This window comes from Thunnus thynnus, chromosome 20 (genome assembly GCF_963924715.1).
Source record: "Thunnus thynnus chromosome 20, fThuThy2.1, whole genome shotgun sequence".
In the NCBI taxonomy this organism is placed as follows: domain Eukaryota; kingdom Metazoa; phylum Chordata; class Actinopteri; order Scombriformes; family Scombridae; genus Thunnus; species Thunnus thynnus.
This window is the reverse complement of record NC_089536.1, coordinates 21922352-21943497: the sequence shown is the minus strand read 5'-3', so window position 1 is coordinate 21943497 and position 21146 is coordinate 21922352. Positions and strand designations below refer to the sequence as shown.

General features: G+C 37.6%; 1 protein-coding gene across 2 annotated transcripts in view; it reads right to left on the bottom strand.

Moving 5' to 3' along the window:
- The window catches only part of LOC137171978 (zinc transporter ZIP11-like), a 132950-nt gene that overhangs the window by 97192 nt on the left and 14612 nt on the right, over positions 1-21146 (bottom strand). For both annotated transcript variants that reach the window (XM_067576216.1, XM_067576217.1), the window contains exon 4: positions 12934-13092. In XM_067576216.1, the coding sequence (XP_067432317.1) occupies positions 12934-13092 (159 nt within the window). The remainder of the gene's footprint in view (positions 1-12933; positions 13093-21146) is intronic.

Here is a 21146-nt window from a genome sequence, read left to right as displayed (position 1 = left end):
ACTTAGTGCATTGATAAACCCTCATTGCAGAGGCACATTTAATCTGGTGCTTTTTGTTCACTTTGATTTAGATGTTAAAATACTGCAATTTCTGACATTATAATGGAGACATTTATAGTAAAGGAATAGCACCACAAAATTTGAGGTTGATGTTTGAGGTCAAACAAACAAAATCAATTACTGAGCAATTACTTTTCCAGGTGTGGAGATTTATGGCTTTCAATTCTCCATAATCTATCTACCCACTGGAGTTTAAAGATAAGAACTTAAAGCAGACCTATGATGCTCATTTAAAGCTCTGTATCTTTATTCTGGGACTCTACTAGAGTACCTTTGCATGATTCACAGCTCAAAAAGCTCTTTATTTATCTTATACTGGCCCTTTATGCAGCCCCTCAGTTCAGCCTCTGTCTCTAATATCTTAGCTCCTGTCTCTTTAAGGCCCCCTTCCCAATGAGCCCACTCTGTTCTGATTGGCCAGCTTTCCAGAGGCCTCCTGAGGGGCAGCAAGCATCAGAGTCATGTTAAGTTATAGCTGATGAAAACTCAACATTTCCTGCTTTTGCTGCATCATATTAACAGCTTTTAAATGACTAAATAATTGGATACTTTTATTGTGAAGAATTTACAGGAAATGAAACCTGTTCCTCACTGAATAAGCAGAGCTTTGTTAGCGGTGCTAAAAAAAACAGTCAAAACAACAACATATGGACATATTTGGAACTCTTTGTTCAGCGGATCAGTTAGAAATAATTCAGGAAGGAATAGTACAAGCAGACACAGCCACAGTGATGATGATGTTTGATGAAGAGCTGCAGATGACTAGCACACCTCCAACTACTTATTTTCTTATCTTTGCCGTGCTGTGTAATGGAAAACTCTCACAGCGTTCCAGCTCGACTCAAGTCATGGCATCATGTCATGGCTACCCCCAAAACAATGGAAAAATGCTAATAATGCTAATAATGTTAGTGAAGTGGAGCAGTGAACTTGGGCGCTGTGTGTAGAGCAGATGACCATATGAAGAAATCTGTCATGAGCAGATGTCAGCTCAGTTTGAAAGTAGAAAAAACGCTGGAAACTGAGCGTTAAGAGCAGTCTGAAACCAGGGCTTTTTGTTCACAGGGATCACTTCTACATATGTTTACCTCATTATTTGACACTTTGGCCACATTTAATATGAACATCCAACATTGTAACATTATACACATATGTGACTGAAAATAAGGAAAAGCATCATAGGTCCCCTTTATGCTGCATTACATGGTTCCAAAACAAAAACTCAATTTACTGTATTTCAGACATTTCAAGACTTAAATTAAAGACATGAATGCCCTTTAGAAAAACCATACAGTGACGGTAGAAAGACGTGTGGGAAGAAAAAGAAGGGGGAAATAGGAGTGGTGATAAAATGTCTTACTGGAACTGTTACACAGTGTCTTGGTTACCTGGTTTCATCACAAAGCTTAGGCTCTCTTAGCTCCATACTGCTCTCTGCCAACCTCTTTCCTTTTTTCTCTCTCTCTCTCATCCTCCCCTCTGTCCATTACCTTATCGCCCCATCCTTCTCCCTGTGAACCCCTAACTCTACATCTCTATCCATATTACCCTTCCTCCATCGTTCTTTTCATTCAACTCCAATGTTTGTTGAGGAGCCAGTAAAAGTGCCACCAGCAGCTGTCCAAACACTGATCGCCCCCCGCTGTGTGTGTGTGTGGAAGACCCCCTATGTTCCCAGTTGATTTCATGCTAGCCATTATCACAGCCCGATGTTTCCACTACTGTCACCATGGCACCAAGGAAAGAAAGGGCAGAAGAAGGAGAGTTGGAATATGTGGAGAAATGAAAAGGAAATGTGCTGAGAAAGACACAGAGGACAAGTCAATGAACAGGAGATGCAGGGAAGTAGAAGTAGAAAAGAGTGATGTAGACAAAAAATCACTACAAAGAAATGTAATGTAAAAGATGAGGAGAATGAAGAATAACATGACTGGTACAATGAAGCAAGGAAACAGAGGAGTCAATGAGAATGTGTTAGCCAGCTAGTCTTATATAGCTCCAAGACCAAATCACATTTTTAAGACTGTTGCAATGCTACACCTATGAATTAATCTAAATCTGACCAAACACGGCTTATGCAGTTCTAATAGCATAAATGATAATATAAGAAAATAAGAAACAAGTATCATGAAATCCAGCTGTGCGCTAAATTCATATGATGACAAAATATATTTTCTAAATGTCCTAACACTGTTCATTACTGAAATTTATCCAATAACACAAAGATAATTGCCAGAGAAAAATAAGACTAAGAGTCTACAACCAAGCATTTGATGCTTGCAGGTCTGTGATTTTGTTTAGCAGATATAATATTTACCATTGTCACCATCTTAGTTTTGGCTAATTAGCACTAAATACACTATTGATGGCAATGTCAATAGTGTTGCAGGTATTTGATCATAAGCCCAATTATAATATTGACCCGATGATGGCGCTAGATAAAAGATCAAAGGATGAACAGACACTTGAATGTCTGTACCAAATTGGGTCCCAATCCATCTGGTAGACTATGACATATTTTACTGGATAAGTGAAAACTTTGACCTACTGGTGGTGGTTGCTGAAAGGCCAGCAGATCACTCAAGTCAGTAGGATTCATCTTCTGGGCACTGTCAATATCTCTACAAAATTTCATGGCTAACAATTCAATAGCTGTTGAGATATTTCAGTCTGGACCAAAGAGGTGGAAGAGATGTATACTGGCAGGTTGTCCTGCAACATTGCTTCAGTAAACTATTAAGCTTGTTGAATCAAGAATGTAGGGAAAATTGCACTATCACTTCATAAAATAAGTAATCTTCTAAGTTTGATGCCTGTTTTTTTTTACCATGTTCTGGTACTGCTATGGAAACAGTTCTTATCGGATAGGTGTGACGGTGAACATAAGAAGAAGCAATTATCCACCATCACTAAGCAATTACACATATTCCCCACAAAAACCCATTTACTGCCCTGAAAAAAGAAGCACTGGCAGAATTCAGTTGAAGCACTGACAGACTGTTACTCCACACTTTTAAATTCTGCTGCACCGCCGAGACCACAGCTTGTATCAGCATCTGATAAAACAAACACTACACTTGGGTGTATTTGTAGGCAATAACATCATGCAACAGTATATCAGAGACTGGTTTCAATATCTTAATAATTTCAGGACAATCAGGGTTTGACAGCACCAACCCACAAACTGTTTGTGAGCATCAAGATACTCTGCTACAGGAAAACTGAGCTGAACTGCCTTCTACTGCATCTCATTGCATTCTTTTATATCAATTATGTCTTTTCAGGGCATAAACAGTGATTCATTATCTCACCAGTTTAATTTAAAGGACTACATCGCACAAGTTGCAACAATTTGCTTGCGTGCTGTGAAATCTTTTGACCAACATGTGCTCGTGGTGAAGGCTTTTAGCCCGGAGAACTGAAACCCATTTTCAACACAATGGGCTGGAAAATCCTGAATGCTACAAGAAAGCCTTGCTTGCTCATCACTACTGACACAGATCTCCTCCTGACCGAGTTCGCCTTAAACTAGCAATACAGAGCAGTTACTGAACCGCTGCATGGGTGGTTTTAGGCCAGGAAGGTCACCCGCCCAATTAGCCCCTGCTGAGAAGAGTGGAGAAGTGGGAAATGACTGAGTTAGCTTTTAACTGCTACCTGTAAGGCCAAGTAGACTTGTAGTGCAGCTGTGAGAGAGCAGTGAGCCTCTTTTTTTAGTCTGACATGAGACATTTTCATCAAAATCTCTTCAGTGATAAAAGTTCTTTATTTATTACCTGCAGATTAACTGTGTTGTAGCTCACCAGTTGAGCAAGCTCAAAATGAGGGAAGTGGCTTTAGAAGAAAGGACTGCAATAAACCGTGACAAGACTTAGTTCTACCATGTAAATATAACTAATGATTGTGCCTACTACAAGCCAATACCTTGTGAGACTGAATAAAAACATTCACACAGCATCAATCATTTCAAGGGTGCAAACAAGTCCCAAACAGCACCGAATATATGCATAATAACACATACACACTTATTATACATTGGGATCGTAACACAAAGCTGTATCTGTATCTCTTTTTATCACAAAAATATCTCTATCTGTATCCAGATTTATACTAGAAAAGGGCTGGGTCTATATCAGAAGTTTTCAAAACTGACCGCTTCATTTTCTGTGCTAAATTTTTTTCTACTGCTTGTTTATACGCCTATACTACATTTTGCAAGCAACTAAATTTATACAGTGAATGTATGAGTTTAGCTGTGTTGTCATGGACTCATGGTTTTTGGACTCTTTGTGTTGCTTGTTTATGATTTGAGTTGTATCTTTGAGTGACTGCCTTGCATTATTGGTTAGCTTATGGTGTACTTGGGTTTATATTCATGTTTATTCTTGGATGGTTTAATGTATGCTGGGTTGTATTAAGAGTATTGTGTTTTCTGTTGCTCTATTTCTCTCCTGTGTTCCAGCACTCCTCCCTAGTCCTTTTTTCCCTCCACACTTGCCGTGCATTAAGTTCGTTAGCCCCACCTTGCTCTCAGTGTTTTTCCCCAGCCTGCTGTTACCTTCACACCTGCCCTGTATCAGTCTCATCAGCCTTGCCCTACTCCTTGTGTTTCCCTCAGCCTATCAGCTCCCAGCCTGGCCTTGTGTCCAGTCACCTGTTCCACATTTGCTCATTAGTCCAGTTTGTATCTTAGCCCTGGTTTTCTGTTTTGTCAGTCGGTTCTGTTTCTTCGTGCTTGTCCTGTATTCGGTTTTTTGCTCAGCTCAGCCAGCTTTTTGTTTTTTTGCTCGCACATCACAAGAATGAGGGAGTTTTTCATCAGCCTTGCTCAGCCTGCAGTCTCTGCATTTGGGTCCATCTGCTCCGCTATTCACAACATGTGCACAAAATAACAATATTTTAACCATGTAGCTAAAATAATCAAATAATAAAGCATGATTTGAACCACACTTCCAAAACAGAAAAAAAAACTAGAACTTAGCTTTATCACACTTACTCATGTTGTTGTCTCTTGACTAGATCCTTGCTTGTTTTGTATCAGCTCTCAGACATATGTTGCTTTGGAAAAAAATGGCTAGTAAATTAAATTGTAAATTCCAAAACAAAAAAGTAAGTCTAAACACAGCCTAAATAAAAGCAGCATTGCTGGCCCGGGTAGAAATGGAGTACAGGGGAGTAGAGCGGGAAGTTGGAACAGTCAGAATTGCATTGCTATATTTTATTGTGAACATAAAGCTGGTTTGAAGAAAAGAACGATATTGACAAATACCTGAAAAGCTCTCCTGGCTGTTGTTCATGCATTTTTGACTTCAGCTCCTCTGTTTCCCGTCTATTTGTCAATTTCAAGTGCCAAACTTCACTATGCCAAACACACTAAAAACACAGTCGAATACTGAAATGTGAATTAGAGCAGATAAGGTAACCTACAGGCTGATCAGTGGGAGGTCATCAGCACCAAGCAGTAATCCCCTAAAACATATTTTCCCAGTCAGCTTCTTACTACAAGCTATGTGCTCCAGCATGAACATGATATTTTCCTCCAAAGTTAGAGCAGTTTTGGTTATTTGACATGAGAGACTTTCTGTTCATATGTTTTTATCTTTTGAAGTGGGCGGGCTTAGGTGTAGAAATATTAATACCTTAAGAAATGGTTTTTGTTTTTTTATTGTGATGGTTGCATTTAGTCATTAATATCTGAGGTTGCAGAGAAATACTTTTTACTAAATACTTAGACTTTAGACTTTAAGCCTGAAGACTCGAGTTGACCAAAAGACAATACAAAAGGCATAAACATGCTTTCTTTAGGTATGTGTGCACCAGCTTGTTTGTGAATGTATAGGTGAGATGTATCATCGTCTTCCTTCACTCTCAGTTATCACTCTCAGTAGATTGTGTGTGTGTGCGTTGTGTTTATATGAGTGTGTGTCATCTTGTATGAGAGTGCATGACAGTGATGTGTCAGCCGCTCCTTCATATGTAACTCGTGTCATTGCTGCTGTCCTGGTGTGACTGCAGGAGCTTAAGGCAACAGCTGTTCTCTGCTGCTCCGACCGTAGTGGCTGCATCATATTTCTGTCTCTCTCGGTCCCGTCTCTCCCTGTCCTGCACTCTGTTAAACCCGATCACAAGCAGGGCTCAGAGATGTTTTAATGCAATCATCCGAAATTGTTGATCTATGCAACATTTTTGATGGAACAATAGCATTTTTCTTTTTACTAAATGGTCAGAAAAGCAATTATTATATATATTTTTTGAAATTTTTTGAAATTGTACATCTTTTTTAAATATTGAGATGTATCAGTGCTCTCAGTTAACTGACTCATTCAGCTGCCAAGGGGCAATGAATCAAAATTGTCAAGAAGGGCTGCACAGATAATCCTGCTAAAATAACAATGACCTTGCTCAAATTGAACTGAATCATGAATGTAGTAACTGTCCTTCACTGTGCTTCACCGCTAAAATATTTTTTATTAACATTTTATCAACCTTAACAACATGTAGTGCTCATTCCAGATGGGGGAGCTATGAAAAGCATAGTTGACTGTTAATAAGTACATAGTAAAGGATTTATTAACTCTAACAAGGCATTGTTCTCGCTTTAGATCTGCTAGCTGCAAAAAGCTTAATTAACAGTTAACTGCTAATAAATGAATAATACATTTTTTAAAACTTTAATAAAGCAGCAAAAAAAAGCTTAGTAAAGGTTTAACAATGGCATAATTGGTAACTTAGTTAAACTCTTACTGTGTTTGTAATGATATTATAAACAATTATAAGAAACTCATAAGGATTCTATTAACGCAGTCTATAAATTGTTAACAAGTTTCTAGTAAGTGCTTATAAATGTCCTATAATCTAACAATAAACCTGTTATGATGTTATTAACAGTTATAGTCTTAACACATGTTAATAAGCATCTTATAAGGGCCTTATTACTATTAACTAACGCTTATTACAAGGACCTTAATATAAAGCATTATTGATCATTCTCATTTTTGATCAATCTTCAGATTATTTTCTCAATCATTGAGTCGATAAAATAAATGTTGAAGAATAGCGAAAAAAACAGCATTCGCAATTTCTCAGCACGCACAGTGATGTCTTCAAAATATTCAATGTACTGTCATATGTCAAAGAAAAACAGCAAATTATCTGCATTTAACCTTAATATTGGAAAATAAAATTTACTGAATAAAAAAAAAAAATTGTCTAAAATTTTTTTTTGGGTGTAAGTTTTTTTGTATGGGTTCAGGGGGGTTGTGTTGTTGGAATACGGATCACGGTATTTGATCAGACAGATGATTTGATACCTAGCTAAATACAGTCAATGGTCTGATGCAAAAACAATACAGATGTATTTGTAACAATACAAACACTCCAGAGTTTATATTTTCTGCTGTTCATGATCAAAAGTGTATTGTTTAGAATAACTACAAAGGAAATATCAATACGCATCATGGGTAGTGATATATCAGGGAACTTCTAGGCCAGTCCCCATGCATGGAAAGGAATTTTCAATGAAAGGCTGCTGACTTATCCATACATCCTTGATCTAAATTGTTATATCAACAATGTTATATGGGCACATGTCCTTGTAAATAAAACAGTTTGGGGATTCAGTTATTATCTTAAACCAGGAGGAGTTCGGGACCAGTGTGCTTTGGACATGTTAGATGCTAATGATAGCGCTGCTCAGGTCAGGCAGACTTCTCCTGCCAGTAACTTTACTGTCACATATTCTTAAGGAGTGAGTAAGGCTCGTAGTGCCACAGGCATATTTAAAGATATTGTTTTGCATTTTGATGCCTGCAAATGTGGTATAATTCAGACAGGGTTGTACACACATGCACAACAAGAGGCACTGGAGCAGAGGGAGAGAGGGAAAGAAATGAGAAGACTAAACTAGACGAGACAAGACACTTAACGGGCGAGACTGAGTACTGAGATAGAGACCAGTCAAAACACCCCTGAGTATCAGACAATTCCAAGATAATAAAAAAGAACATCTTGAGACAGGACTCAAGACCCAGACCGGACTTGAATACTACAGTCCTAGTAGCATCTTAACATCAAGAGGCTCTACAGAGCTAACCTCTACTTCGAAACTGTTTCTCTTTCAGAAAACACATTTTGTTAAGTTGGAATGAATGTGACAGTCCCAAGTCACTAACACAACTTTTGTAATAATTTCAGGTAACATATTAGTTTCTGGATCCATGACTTCCTAATAATAACCTTGAAAGCAGATCATTAATTTATAAATGGTAATTTTGTAGGAAGTTTCCTAAAAGAGGACCATGTAATTATATACTAATCACAGCAAAGAAAATGAGAAAAAGTATTGACTTTGACAAGAACCTTCAGATTTGAGATATGTAGTAGTATGATAGAAAATGGAATGGAGGTCAGGGTGACATCTCAATTTATCCAATTATGAGTTCAGATTTATGACTTTTTTTTCACATACAAATTAAAACCTTTATTATCTAAAATTGACCCCCATCCTCTACTGTACTACTGTTGTATGAATATATTAACACAAAGAACATCTTTAGTAAAGGATAAGGTTACTAATCGACCATGAATCTGAAGGCTTATTCAGTTTTGTTTGTACTAGATCTGGAAATTCCTCATATTTGTAAGTTATTATGCACACATTTCACATTATGCACATTTTTCATGATTGACAATTGTGATCTCAACTATCAAAAAAAAAAATCATGGTTGCTGCACTCTTATGTGAAGAATCAAGGTTTACAAGTAAAAATACTTTCACTAGCGAGAAACTTTAAGAATATGCAAAGACAAAAGGCTGTATAGTATCCAGTTCTTAAAGTGTTACTGTATCTCTACAAGACATGCCAGCAAGTGCAGCAGGCAACTGCATATTGATCAGTCCTTCAAGAAGAATTTTACTTGGCCCAGACTAATTTCCTTTCTTGTTTTCTATTCATCAACCAGTGGTTGCTCTGAGTAGCAATTATGCCATTATCTAAGCCATATAAAAGACAAACAAAGGAAAAGTTGAACCAAGGACAGTCTTGTTCAGTGTAACAATAACACTGAATCATCTCAAGTAACATCCAATTGTTTCTTGTTAGACGGAGGCTGACAGATAATCTGTGCCCTCAACATGATATGTAACCCTAAAGTGCACATAGACATTTGTTTCTTTTTGTCAATTATTCTGTCATTTTAAGCATGTATCAAATGCCTAAATATTACACACTTAATAGTCACAGATTCAGTCATGAGGAACTGGACAAGTGCACACCAATAGTGCAAGTTATCATTGTGACATACACAAAGTCTTACCATCCGTTCCCTCCTTCACATTCTTTGCTCTTGTAATGACCAAATATCCCACCAAGGGATCAAATGAGATCATGAGTATGTGTGAGTCTAGTCCTAATTGCACCTGTCTTTGTCTTTCTCATTTGTCTACATGTACTTCTAGTTCTCTTGATAATAACACAATGGCTCTACCTTGTCGCGTTGAACTGTCTCCACCTCCACATTATCATGTTGCTGGTTTGACAGCTGCCAGGTTTGCCAAGCTTGAGAGCTGTATTTCTTGGTTTTACTTAAAGATCAAAGATCCTTTTGACCTCATTTTAAACCTCTCTTATTGGATTTTATCAGACTGTTATGTGTTTTATGACATCTTACACCTTATATCCAGTCTGATTGCACACTTGTCTAATGAGAACTGCCTGCCGAGAACCCGCCTATGCTTCCCTCTACCAACTACCTAGCTCGGGTGATCTCCTAGTTGAGGATTTGAGAGACTGGGTGCATTGGCCGAACACAAATGGTATCTGCCGTAAGCTTTCTCGCTTCAGATCAGAGCTGCAGTCTCTTGAAAAATGGACAGAGACATTACTGCAGCATCAGAGTAAACTTACAAATACAACTACAAACATCTGAACATCTTCCGATTGCTCATACAATCCCTCAACCTGACGAGCCCCAGTGGTGAGAGGCAAAAAGAAAACAGTGTCACCCTCTCTTTACTGATCTCTCGGGAGATGAAGACGCTGCGTTTTTTCCAATTTCATTAGCCCACTAGCTGAGTTGGAGAATGACATTCCTTCACTTTCTTCATTTGACATTTCTAAATGCAATGCAAACATCACATCATCTGCAAGAAATGGTTCAGCCCTCCCAATCCGAGGTGACACTGCCATTCCCAAACACAAGCATTTGTGGACTTTATCCCCTTCATCTTTGGAAAGAAACACTGACACTCAGCCTCAACAATATCCTACAGTCTATGGGCTGTGCTCCACTCATTCATAGCAAATGTACAGCCTGTCCCATTTAAACCAGGATAATCTCTGATCCCTATGATCCCTACAACTGCAACAGACTCTGTATCGTCTTACCAGGCAGCTCATCACAATCTTGATGTGTATAACAGAAGATATCCTGATGATCAGCTGCAGATCAGGGTGATAGGTGTCTCCATCGTTAGGGTTGTTGAGTTCACTGGTTCTGTTTCGCTCTGTTTTTCTGGTAGTAAATAGCTGACATTATTGAACAGGCCTCGACCACTGTTGAAATGTGTCCTTCTATTCACACAGTGATTGTTAGATAGGGACAAATGATGTAATGTCAACAAAAACTTCAAAACTGTAATAAGAATTTGAGTTACTATCAACGACCCTCGAGTGTCTTGTAAAAAAAATGATTCTTTCCAGGCCCTTCCCGACTGTGAGAAGAGGCAGTGAACATTTCAGTCGTCTCTTTAGCTTGCACTTATGGTTATTGAATGTCTGCACTGCCACTGGATATGGATATATTGATGATTAACTCTGGAAGAGAGTAAATCTCCACAGAAGACATGGAACTGACCCAAATAGATGTAGGTGTAAGGCAGCTCACAGCAGACATGAAACACTTTTTATCTATTGATTGTGACTGACCCCAGGGGGCATCTATCAAAGAGCAGTTTTCAATGTTTACCTCACGCATATCATCCCTGCTATGAGTACATCCAGGAAAGATGGTCTCAGGCCTACATTTCAGAAAATGCTCCCACCATGTAAATCTGTTTACAACAGCCCCAGTAAACTAAATGAGGAATGTTTCAGCAAACCTACTATCATCAAATTATTTTGTGGTCCTGCTTTTATTGAGGATCCTACTCCAAATTCCTCAATTATTCCTGCTGTGCTTAAAAAGAAGAGAGGTCTTGGGCTTAAGCATACCCATAGCATTGTGAGCAAAATGGACTATATTTGTATAAATTACAGTGCTCCTGCCAATTTAATATCTTAAACTTGGTTAAAAAAATCTATTAGTGATGATGCAGTTAGCTTTGATGACTAATATTTTTAGATATGACAAGTGGTAGATGTGATCATTTCTAATTTATGTTAGAAAGCTACTAAGGACTAAGTTACTCAGCATTTCTATTCCAAAACAGTTTGAACAATTAATACTGAAAACAGAATTTAACCAAAATGAGTCTTTTACTGTTATGGGTGTAAATCAGCTACCCTCTGTTCTATTGGAGGCTATGTGGTTATCTTTGAGCAGCCGACCCCTTTCTCTGCCTCACAAAGGGCTATTTTCTGTGACTTAAATTTAAAATGTCTGCAGACTCGGACTCTCTGAAATCTATTTGTGCAGATCTTGATCTGACCCCCACTCATACAAATCAGAGAGATCCAACTAAATCAGCATTCACTGACATATTCTTATCCAAGAGCCCACAAATACTCTTCCAGTGGTGTATTTTCATTGGGCATTAGTGATCATTGTCCAATCAACTGTATTGAGGACACCCACTTCCCTAATTCAAAACTTCAGATTGTTTCCACAAGAAAACTTGTCAAAAGACAAGACAGGCCCACTGTAGAGCCAGCTTTTGGTTTGTCCATTCTGGGCTACTTTAGAAACATGGCGGTGCAACATGGTGGGCTCCATGGAAAAGGACCCGCTCCCTTTGTAGATATAAAGGCTCATTCTAAGGTAATGAAACACAACAATTCTTATTTTCAGGTGATTATACACTCATTAAAACACAGTTATGAATATTATATTCCATTTCTGCCAAGTCCGTTCCGCTAGATTCCACTAAATTCTACACACTGGTCCTTTAAATGTACTTAATCAGTAAGAAAAACTAAATCAGTATACAACCGTAACTCTATGTCTAGCTCCTGGTTAAATCCTACCAAATTCCTCATGCTTCTAAATAAATTAGCATCCAAAGAATTCGGTCATAGTGCTCACAGCATTGTCAGCGACTACTTCCTGAACAGACAGTGTATAAGAGTATGTATTGCTCAGTCTAAATTTTTGCTAATTACAAAAAGGTGTCCCACAAAGTTTCATACTTGGACCAATTCTTCTTACTATTTATATTACAAATATTGCACTCAGCTCTTTTGCGCTTTATACTGCTGAGCATATATGAATAGCAGATGCACTTGGAGATGCTCATACAACCCCTGTGCCCAAGACCTACCAATTTGCAATGGTTGTTGAGCTTACACAATTAAAATAGGGTAATTAATCTCAAAGGACTTACATAATTAAATAAAGGTTATATTGTTGAGACTTTTTCTTTTGTTTCTCTACATAGATCTTCCATAAAAGATTTATATATGACTATGACTATTTTTGTCTTTACCGCCTTACTTTTACCTAATCAATCATCAGTATTTCCTCCCATACATGATGACGTAATAATCACTGACATAGAACAGATGTTAACAGTAACTGATTGAGCAAAAAAGGTTTTTAACATATAGATAGATGTGCACCTGCTACATTCAGTGTTCACATACCACTACAAACACTATTCTTATGTTCTTAAGTGCAGAATAAACTGTGTTTATGGACATTTCTACATCAGGTTCTTACCAGCAAGGGCATGGCCAGGTCAGCGAAGTAAACAAAGGCTGCCCCAAGTGTGAATCCCACAGCCACAGGCACAAAAGCAAATGAGCCGTACTTCCCAGAATCCTCAGCCATGTCAATTGCCGGTGCCAGCAACGACCAATAGGAAGCAGCCAACATTACCTGAGAGATGTGAGAAAAGGGAGAAGGAAACTTAAGACCAAATAAAAAAACAAAAGGTTGTTAATGCTGAAGGTTACAAAAGGTGAGCTAATAGAAATGTCAAGATTAATTATCATCCAGTACATGAAAGGGTGAATTAAAAACAACTTAATGATGATATACTGTAAAATGAGTCAATTTAAAAGGTGTAGGATTGACAAGGTCTTCTTATTTATAAAATGTCCCATTCACTGTTTTCTAGATTTTTCTGTCAAGTATCAATGTCTTTAGGAAAAAGTTATTTCATCTGGCCAAAGGCTGATGCATCTGTGGAATATAAGTGGTAAACTTGAAACTTTTCCAATTGAAAAAACATTATGTTCAGTTTTATACTGCCAATGAACATTAATGTTAACCACCCTCAAAACTAGAGGCTTAAGGTTTAAGTTTGCACGAGTGCACCTGTGTCCATGTTTGGACGTGTCCAGTGTAGTCAACATCCATAGCCAGTTCCTCCTGAAAACATTTTTCACTCCGAAGCCTAGTCTGTTTTTATCACCTGTCAAAGTCTAAATAGAGACATGAGGGCTCTGTATCCCTGAACACACTAGTATGCCTTTTCCAACTGCATGTATGCACACAAAATACCTGCATCTGTTGTTGAGCACTTAAAAAGTTGCCACATGCCAATTTTTATTCTGTTTGAGTTTTCATAGCTGCTTCCTTGAATAGTATTAGCACTGTAAATGCGAAACACAAGTCTGTGCTTAGCCCTGGCAATCAAAAGTAATGACAGCATATTGTTAGGCTGCAGTCAGTTCCAGCACTCGAAAGTAGTGTACCACAAGCATCGAGCCTAGCCAGACAGTAATCAAACAGAGTATAACAATGCCAAAGTTGATTGCAAATGGAACTGGAAGCTGAAAATATGTGAATTATAGTAAATTCTTCAGTTTCATTATTGTGTAATTCATGATGAATTGTCAAATCATAACAGCAATCACAACCTCACCATTGCCAAGGACAAATGATCCTTTCCTTACTTTCCAAAATGATCCCATCCTGTTTCTAATCTAAAACCTGTCCATATAGATTTGCCCCAATGTGGACTCTTGGCAGTTAAAAAAACAACTCACACGTACTTTAGCGCATATTTACATAGCATGAATGTGAAATATTCTCTGTGTATCTATTCCAAGCTCAAACCCCAGTTTGCTGCGTAAGGTAGAAACCAAGAAAAGAGAACAGACTTATAGAGGTAAAAGCAGAATGTTGGATTAAAAAGACACAAAGTGAGGAATATAAACTTGTATTTGTTTGGAATTTTCATCTCTCCACAAGTAACAGAAGTAGGGCAAAGAGATCAGAGAGAAAAAAAATCCTTAGTAGAAACTGAACCTGGCTAAGAATCTAGGAGTGGGTGATATGACCTATATACAGTAATACATAATATAAAATTTAATATTACAATATTGAAAGGTATTTTTGCAGTGTCAAAATTTAATATAACTTACAGATCGACAATGTAAAGTTGATCAATCCTAAATTCTAAATTAACTTCAGCTCAATGCAAACCATATTGGGTGTGCGTTTGTTCTTTTCTCTACGTTTTAAGTTGTCAAATCTCTACCAAAGTCCCCTTTTTAACTGGGCTAAATCCTTCACAGTGGAGCCAGCAACAACGTTACATTCATTTTTAGCTATGTGTGTTGTTGTTGTACGTAACTATGTCAACATGCAATATTGTTAATATTGTGATATAATGATATACAAATTTTTATCACATCACATCAAGCCTAGTCAGGTATAGCACTGTGCAAAAGTTTTAGGCACTAAAAATAAAGTGGGGATGTTTTCAAAAATAAGCCAGGTATAGTTTTTATTTATTTACTTACTTCATACAAAGTTCAGTAAATTAAATCAATATTTGCTGTGACCATGGTTTGCCTTTAAAAAAAAGCACCAATTCTGCTTGGTGCACCTGCACACAGTTTTTCAAGGTATTTGGCAGGTCGGTTGTTCCTGCATCTTGGAGAAGTCGCCACAGTTCTTCTGTGGATTTAGGCGTCTCAGTTACTTCTGTCTCTTCATGTAATCCCAGACTGACTCCATGATATTGAGATCAGGGCTCTGTGGGGGCCAAACCATCTGTTGAAGGACTCCTTGTTCTTCTTGGCGATGAAGATAGTTCTTTATGACTCTGGCTGTATGTTTGGGATCATTGTCATGCAGCAGAATAAATTTGGGACCGATCAGATGCAGATGGTACTGCAATATGGAAAAGAATCTAAACATCTAAATTGCCAAAAACTTTTGCACAGTACTGTATGTCAATCAGACAGAGTATAACAATGTCAAAGTTGATTGCAGCTCATGTGGTTTGGCTCAAAATGGAACTGGAAGCTGAAAACCTGTGGCCTAGTCAGCTATGAAGATTTATACTGGTATTACTGTGAATATTGGATACTGGGCCAAGCCCTATAAAGAAACCATAGTAAAAATAGTAACCAAAATAAGTCAATGATCAAAAGTAGAGAGGAGATAAATTAACACTGACTGTGCAATAACTGTACACATATCCTCACAAAATAAATAATTAATCTTAGAGACAGAAGCCAAACCTTCAAAAATTGATGTGCAATCTGATCTAATTCTGATAAAGGATTCACATTTTTGAGAGAATATTTCTAATCGTACCATCAATCTCTGTTGATTGATCTGATCTGAAGATATAGTCACTGTTCCCTCTAAGGATTGACTTAGAGTTCTGCAAAGATACACATAAACATGTATCTTCGGAGAAGGATGTTTTTGGTAACCCTAGGTTTGTGTAGCCCTGCTCCTCAAAAATGCTGACTGGTTGCTCCAACTTTCTGTAGTGAGGCAGGTTGGAAATGGAGAAGAAGAAATATGTTCATATTTGCACAGGGATAAAAGTAACAAGCACTTGAATTTCACCTAATAATACCCATGTATGTTGGTTTACATGCAGCCTAGAGAAGCATCATTCAGTCTTGCGCCATTTACTGAATGAATATCCATTTTAAAACCAACCAGTTAGTACATTAACAGATTTTTCTCATCGGAAAAACTTTTACCAGAGAGGAGGGAATTTGTAAGGGAAGCTGATTGCTGTATCCTGGTTGGAATTCAATCTTAACATACTCTTCAAAACAGAGTGCTGGACACTGACTTAATGGGAGCACTGGATTTAGAGGCATAATTAGGCTCCTTATAGTAGTAGAAGAATCAGCCTGATTAATAATTGCAAAGCTGGTTCCCATTCTATGCTGTTCCACCTCACTTACTTTCCAATTATAGCAGGTAGTTTTACTTGAGTGATATGGTTGGTCAAACACAGCAACTGGTTCCAACCATACAGATAATTTCCATAAAATTGTAGTTTTTGTCGCCATATCTGTTCTTGTGTAACCTGGAAACTTGTTAAAGACTTTGCTCATTTTCTCAACACGGCGTCATGCCTGGCCGCACCAGGGGCATAACCCATAATCACTGAAAAGAACACTTTTGGGGGGGGATTATTTTTATCTTCCACACCAGCTCTCTACGTATTCACTTTCCGTCATCTACCAGTCAAGCGCCCAGTTGTGCAATCTGGAGAACATCATGTACTTCTGTGCCAATTATGTCAAGGTGGGGAGCAATCTACATGTTAATTAGCAACAATTCAGGGCATACATAAAAGCGCCAATTTAACACACTACTGTCACAGCTGCCAAGCCCCTATAGCACACAAAATAAAATGATGCAAATGTCAAATGTAATTGCATGTGTGGGAATTCATGATTTAATTCTCCTACAGGACTGGCCAATCAATCAATCTAATTAATTACTATCACTACTATTAAGAAATGGGACAAATGTTGATATCATGGAAAATTATCTGATAGATTTTGACATCAAGCCATCTCCTACATACAATATTTTAAGAGAAAAACATAAATCTAATTTACAGGGCCTTTAGACCAAACCAGTCTTACGAAATTATATTTTTGGACAAAGAATATAGCCATGCATATGACACAAAAAGCTACAAAGTAGAGCAATGGTTTTTGATGTTTTAAGAAATGCACTTATTTTGCTTTCTAGTCAAGACTTAGATGAGACGATTGACACCACTCTCTGCAAAGAAAGGAATAAGCATATTTTCCAAGCTGCTGAACTATTCCTTTGATAAGACCCAGCAACCCCATTGCAAATTCTATTAGTACAACATAACAGTGCAATAAAAGAGAAAACCATTTTCTAATTCCATTTCCTACATTAGTTGTCCTGATTATTGCAAGTGGCCAAGGGAATAGAATCAATAATTTTACAAAAAATGTTAATTGCAATAATTAAATATAGTCAGTGTTTACACTGATTATGTTAATCAGTGTTTAAACTGATTATGTGTTTTTCATTGATTGCAACATGATAAATTGTCTCACAATCCCCTCACTGAAGCTACTTACAAAAAAATTCAATATGACTCTAGAAATGTGTCATGGTTGTTGTGTCAACTGTTGTTGCCACCATAGTCTAACTGGGATCTAAATTCTTGATGGGTTCATGCAGCCACAATCATTGTAAATTATTGAGCAGCCCGAAAATGTACCTCATGCTTTGAGACCTACTTAGGTCAAAGAGAAAGATAAAAGGGTATATGTTTTGCTCTGAGGACACAAGGAATGGTTTAGACCAATAACAATATGGTTGAAACAGAATTTAGTTTTATGTTTCATCAAAAAATGTGGGTGGCTCTTTAATATATGGAAGGTTCAAAGCTGAAATAGGCAATTTCACATGTTGGCAGTTCCAAATGCCAATGAGGGGGAACAATGTGAAATATTTGAACTTCAATATCCAGAAATGCTGTAATAACATGACATCACTTAACCCTACTAAGAACACCCCTATCAGCCTTGCTGATCTGTGATACTAGAGGGTAGAGAGAGACAAGAAATCTAATTTTTCTGAGCCCAACTTGAATGGCGCGCTCGCTAGCTGCAGCTCAGAAGGCAATTTTGTAGAGATGGGTATACTGTATGATAGCCTTTTGTGTATTCAAACACTGAAATCTGACTTTGTGAGGATTTGAATGTCAAAGTAAATCTTCCTTCATTCACCCGAGACAAGTCATTATTCTGACCCCACGGGAGCTTATAGCTGGGTTTAAAATGGAAGACTCAACAGTGGAAACATTAAAAATCAGAGGCAGACATTATAATCAAAATATGTTTACAAGTAGTAGTGTGTGCACAAAACTGTTTTTTTTATTGTGATTCCGCCATGCTTCATTTGGTCAATGCTGCCATCTCATATTGGTCATAACATTGAACACTAGAAAACACTAGAAAAGATGAGACAGTTGTTCACAAAAAATGCAAATATGAGCAGATATCTCAGACTGAGAATGTAAGCTTTCAGTAAGAACACAACCAAATACAATTCAATACTTGAAAAAAAAAAGGCAAAGTACGTCTGGCACTCTGAAGCAGAGCAAGGAGGGATGTTGCATCAACACTGAGACAGTGAAGTAAAGAAAAGGTTGACTCATCCACTTATAAGACGTTGTTTCAGTCTCTTTACTTTGCCTCTGACTTTATCTGCAATATTCTTTCTTCCTCTTCTCCTTCCTTTATCATAAAAGAACGTTTGTTCTTTCATCCCTTATGCTTCCTCTTTCTAAGTTGCATTTCCAGCATCAAAACCCCAAGTCCATTCCACAATCTCCAACAGTCTCACTCATTAACTCTGAATTCAACAGAGCCTCAAGGCTATTGAAGCACCTGTCTAACACAGATGCCAGCACCCAATTACTGCTTTGTTATCTCACTCAGGGCCAACTACAAGCCTTTTGCAACTATTTTTAAATGTAGATATACGGAGCAAGAAAAAATGTTCCTGTTATTACACATATGAAAGAGCTGGAATTGATCTGCATTTGCATGCATTAGCACAGGCATTTAGGGGAGAATCATGTGAAAACAGCAATCGGAAACCATTATCATGATTATTATTTCTATACTAAAAGATCAGAATATCATTTTAATATTCATGGCATTCTGCTTAAATCTATAATCATTTTGTAATTGCTGCTATTAAAGATAAAACAAGTTAAACTGTGCAAATCACAAGCCTCTAGCACTGCTAGTATCCTCTCCATGGTTACTAGAGAGAATTCTGATGGATAGGATTATCGGATGAGGTTGGAGATTCCCTCAAATTAAAGCTGAAAGCTAGCATTTTTAACCTCATTACAAATCAACTTCAAATCAAACATGCTGGAGTATAAAGCCAAAAATGACTTAATATTTTTGAGAAAAAGTAATGCTGACAACTTCTTTAACTGTAATGCTTTTTCTGATGTGATGTGCATAATTGGATGTTTTGAAATGTTATCTTCGCCCCACACCCTGACGTTAAGCAAAGTAGTGCAGCGCACATTCAAAACGTGCCTGTTTGCAACAGGCTGATGCTAATACTGTTGATGTGAGGTGTGAATGATTATATACACCAACAACATGAAAGAAACTAACATTCATTATACACAGATGTTATAAATAAAATTTTTTTAAAAAGTACTCTAATAGTGAATAAATGTTCTGTTCTGTTTCCTGAGCTGCTGAACGAGTACTTTAAAGTCTAGAAAAGCTGCCCCAGTTTAAAAAGAAATGCTCTGTCAAAATGTAATAATTCTAAATAATTTATCAGTTATAATGAGTATAATGAGCTTGCACTCGACGCTGTATGGTTCTTGAGATATGCTAAGGACAGACAGACAGATAGAGTCCTTGCTTTATAGTTAGATGAAATGATTGAATTACAGGACGTGCAAAAATTGAAACTAAGTTTGAAGATCATGCTGATGAGTTCCATCCCTTTGCTGTGTGAAGCACAAATAAATCTTGAGCTATAGTCTTTCCTAAGGGTGATTCATTGCATTCATTGAATGCTTGAGTTCTTCCAGTTTCTAAAATAACTGCAGTATTTTTCCACCAGCGGTGGGTAGTGTCTCTATCATCTAATCACAGCCTGTGGCAAATGGAGAAATAGGCTGGATAGATGTAGTGGATTGCCATGATAAGGATAGCCATAAAACAACTTGATTACTGCCCCACACAGAAGTCCTATATTACAAAATGAGCACTAACTGGCTCCGTGAAGTACTTGGCACGTGAGGCAAATAGCACAAGCAAGAAAGACTATTTTTCACACTTTTTTTCATCCCACTATCTATACCGTTTCTCTGTCCATACCCCACTGGTTTTCCAGAAAAAGATTAGACTAAACTGAGATTCAAGGGGATTCCAGCTTAGATTATCCTCTCATTTCAAGTATGTTGCCAGTTTCATCACTCTGTTTTAATGGCCTGTATTCCCTAGTCAGTGCAAAACCACCCACTAAGGGCAGGACACCTACATCCATTTTCCCTCTCTGATCAATTCATCTTCCTTCCTGACATCTCCTCTATTCCATCTGTCATGACTCTGTCCATCTAGGAGCTAATAATGTACAAAACCAGCCACATTCTCCCACTTCATCTCTCTCTTCCAATCTTAAATCGATCTCATCCCTTGGTTCCTGTCCACATCTCTCAACTAATCGCTCTCATCCTGCACTTCAACCATCATTTAATTTAAGCGTTTACCTCAATACTTCACAATTTCTTTTCTCTGTAGGTCTCCCTCAGTCGTCAAGGGAAAATTCCTTAGTGCTGGTTATTTTTATATTTGGCTGAAGGACTTTGACCAATACACATGTAAACCAAGGACATCAATTCCAATAACAGATAAGTTGCCTTGTAATCAGTAGTGATAAATGTGGCCATTTCATCACAGATAATTAAACAGTAAAACACATGTAGTGATGCCCTCAAATCTGTTTTCATGGAATGATGGGAAATCATTCGATAAAAAATGTTGAATGTAAAACACCAAAACCTCACGGTCTACAGCTATGCTAGAGGCTCTGTGAGACTGCTAACACGCCCACAATGTCAATGTTATCATGCTTATGATTAGCAAGTGTAATGTTTACTGTGTTCACCATCTTAGTAAAAGTACAGCTAA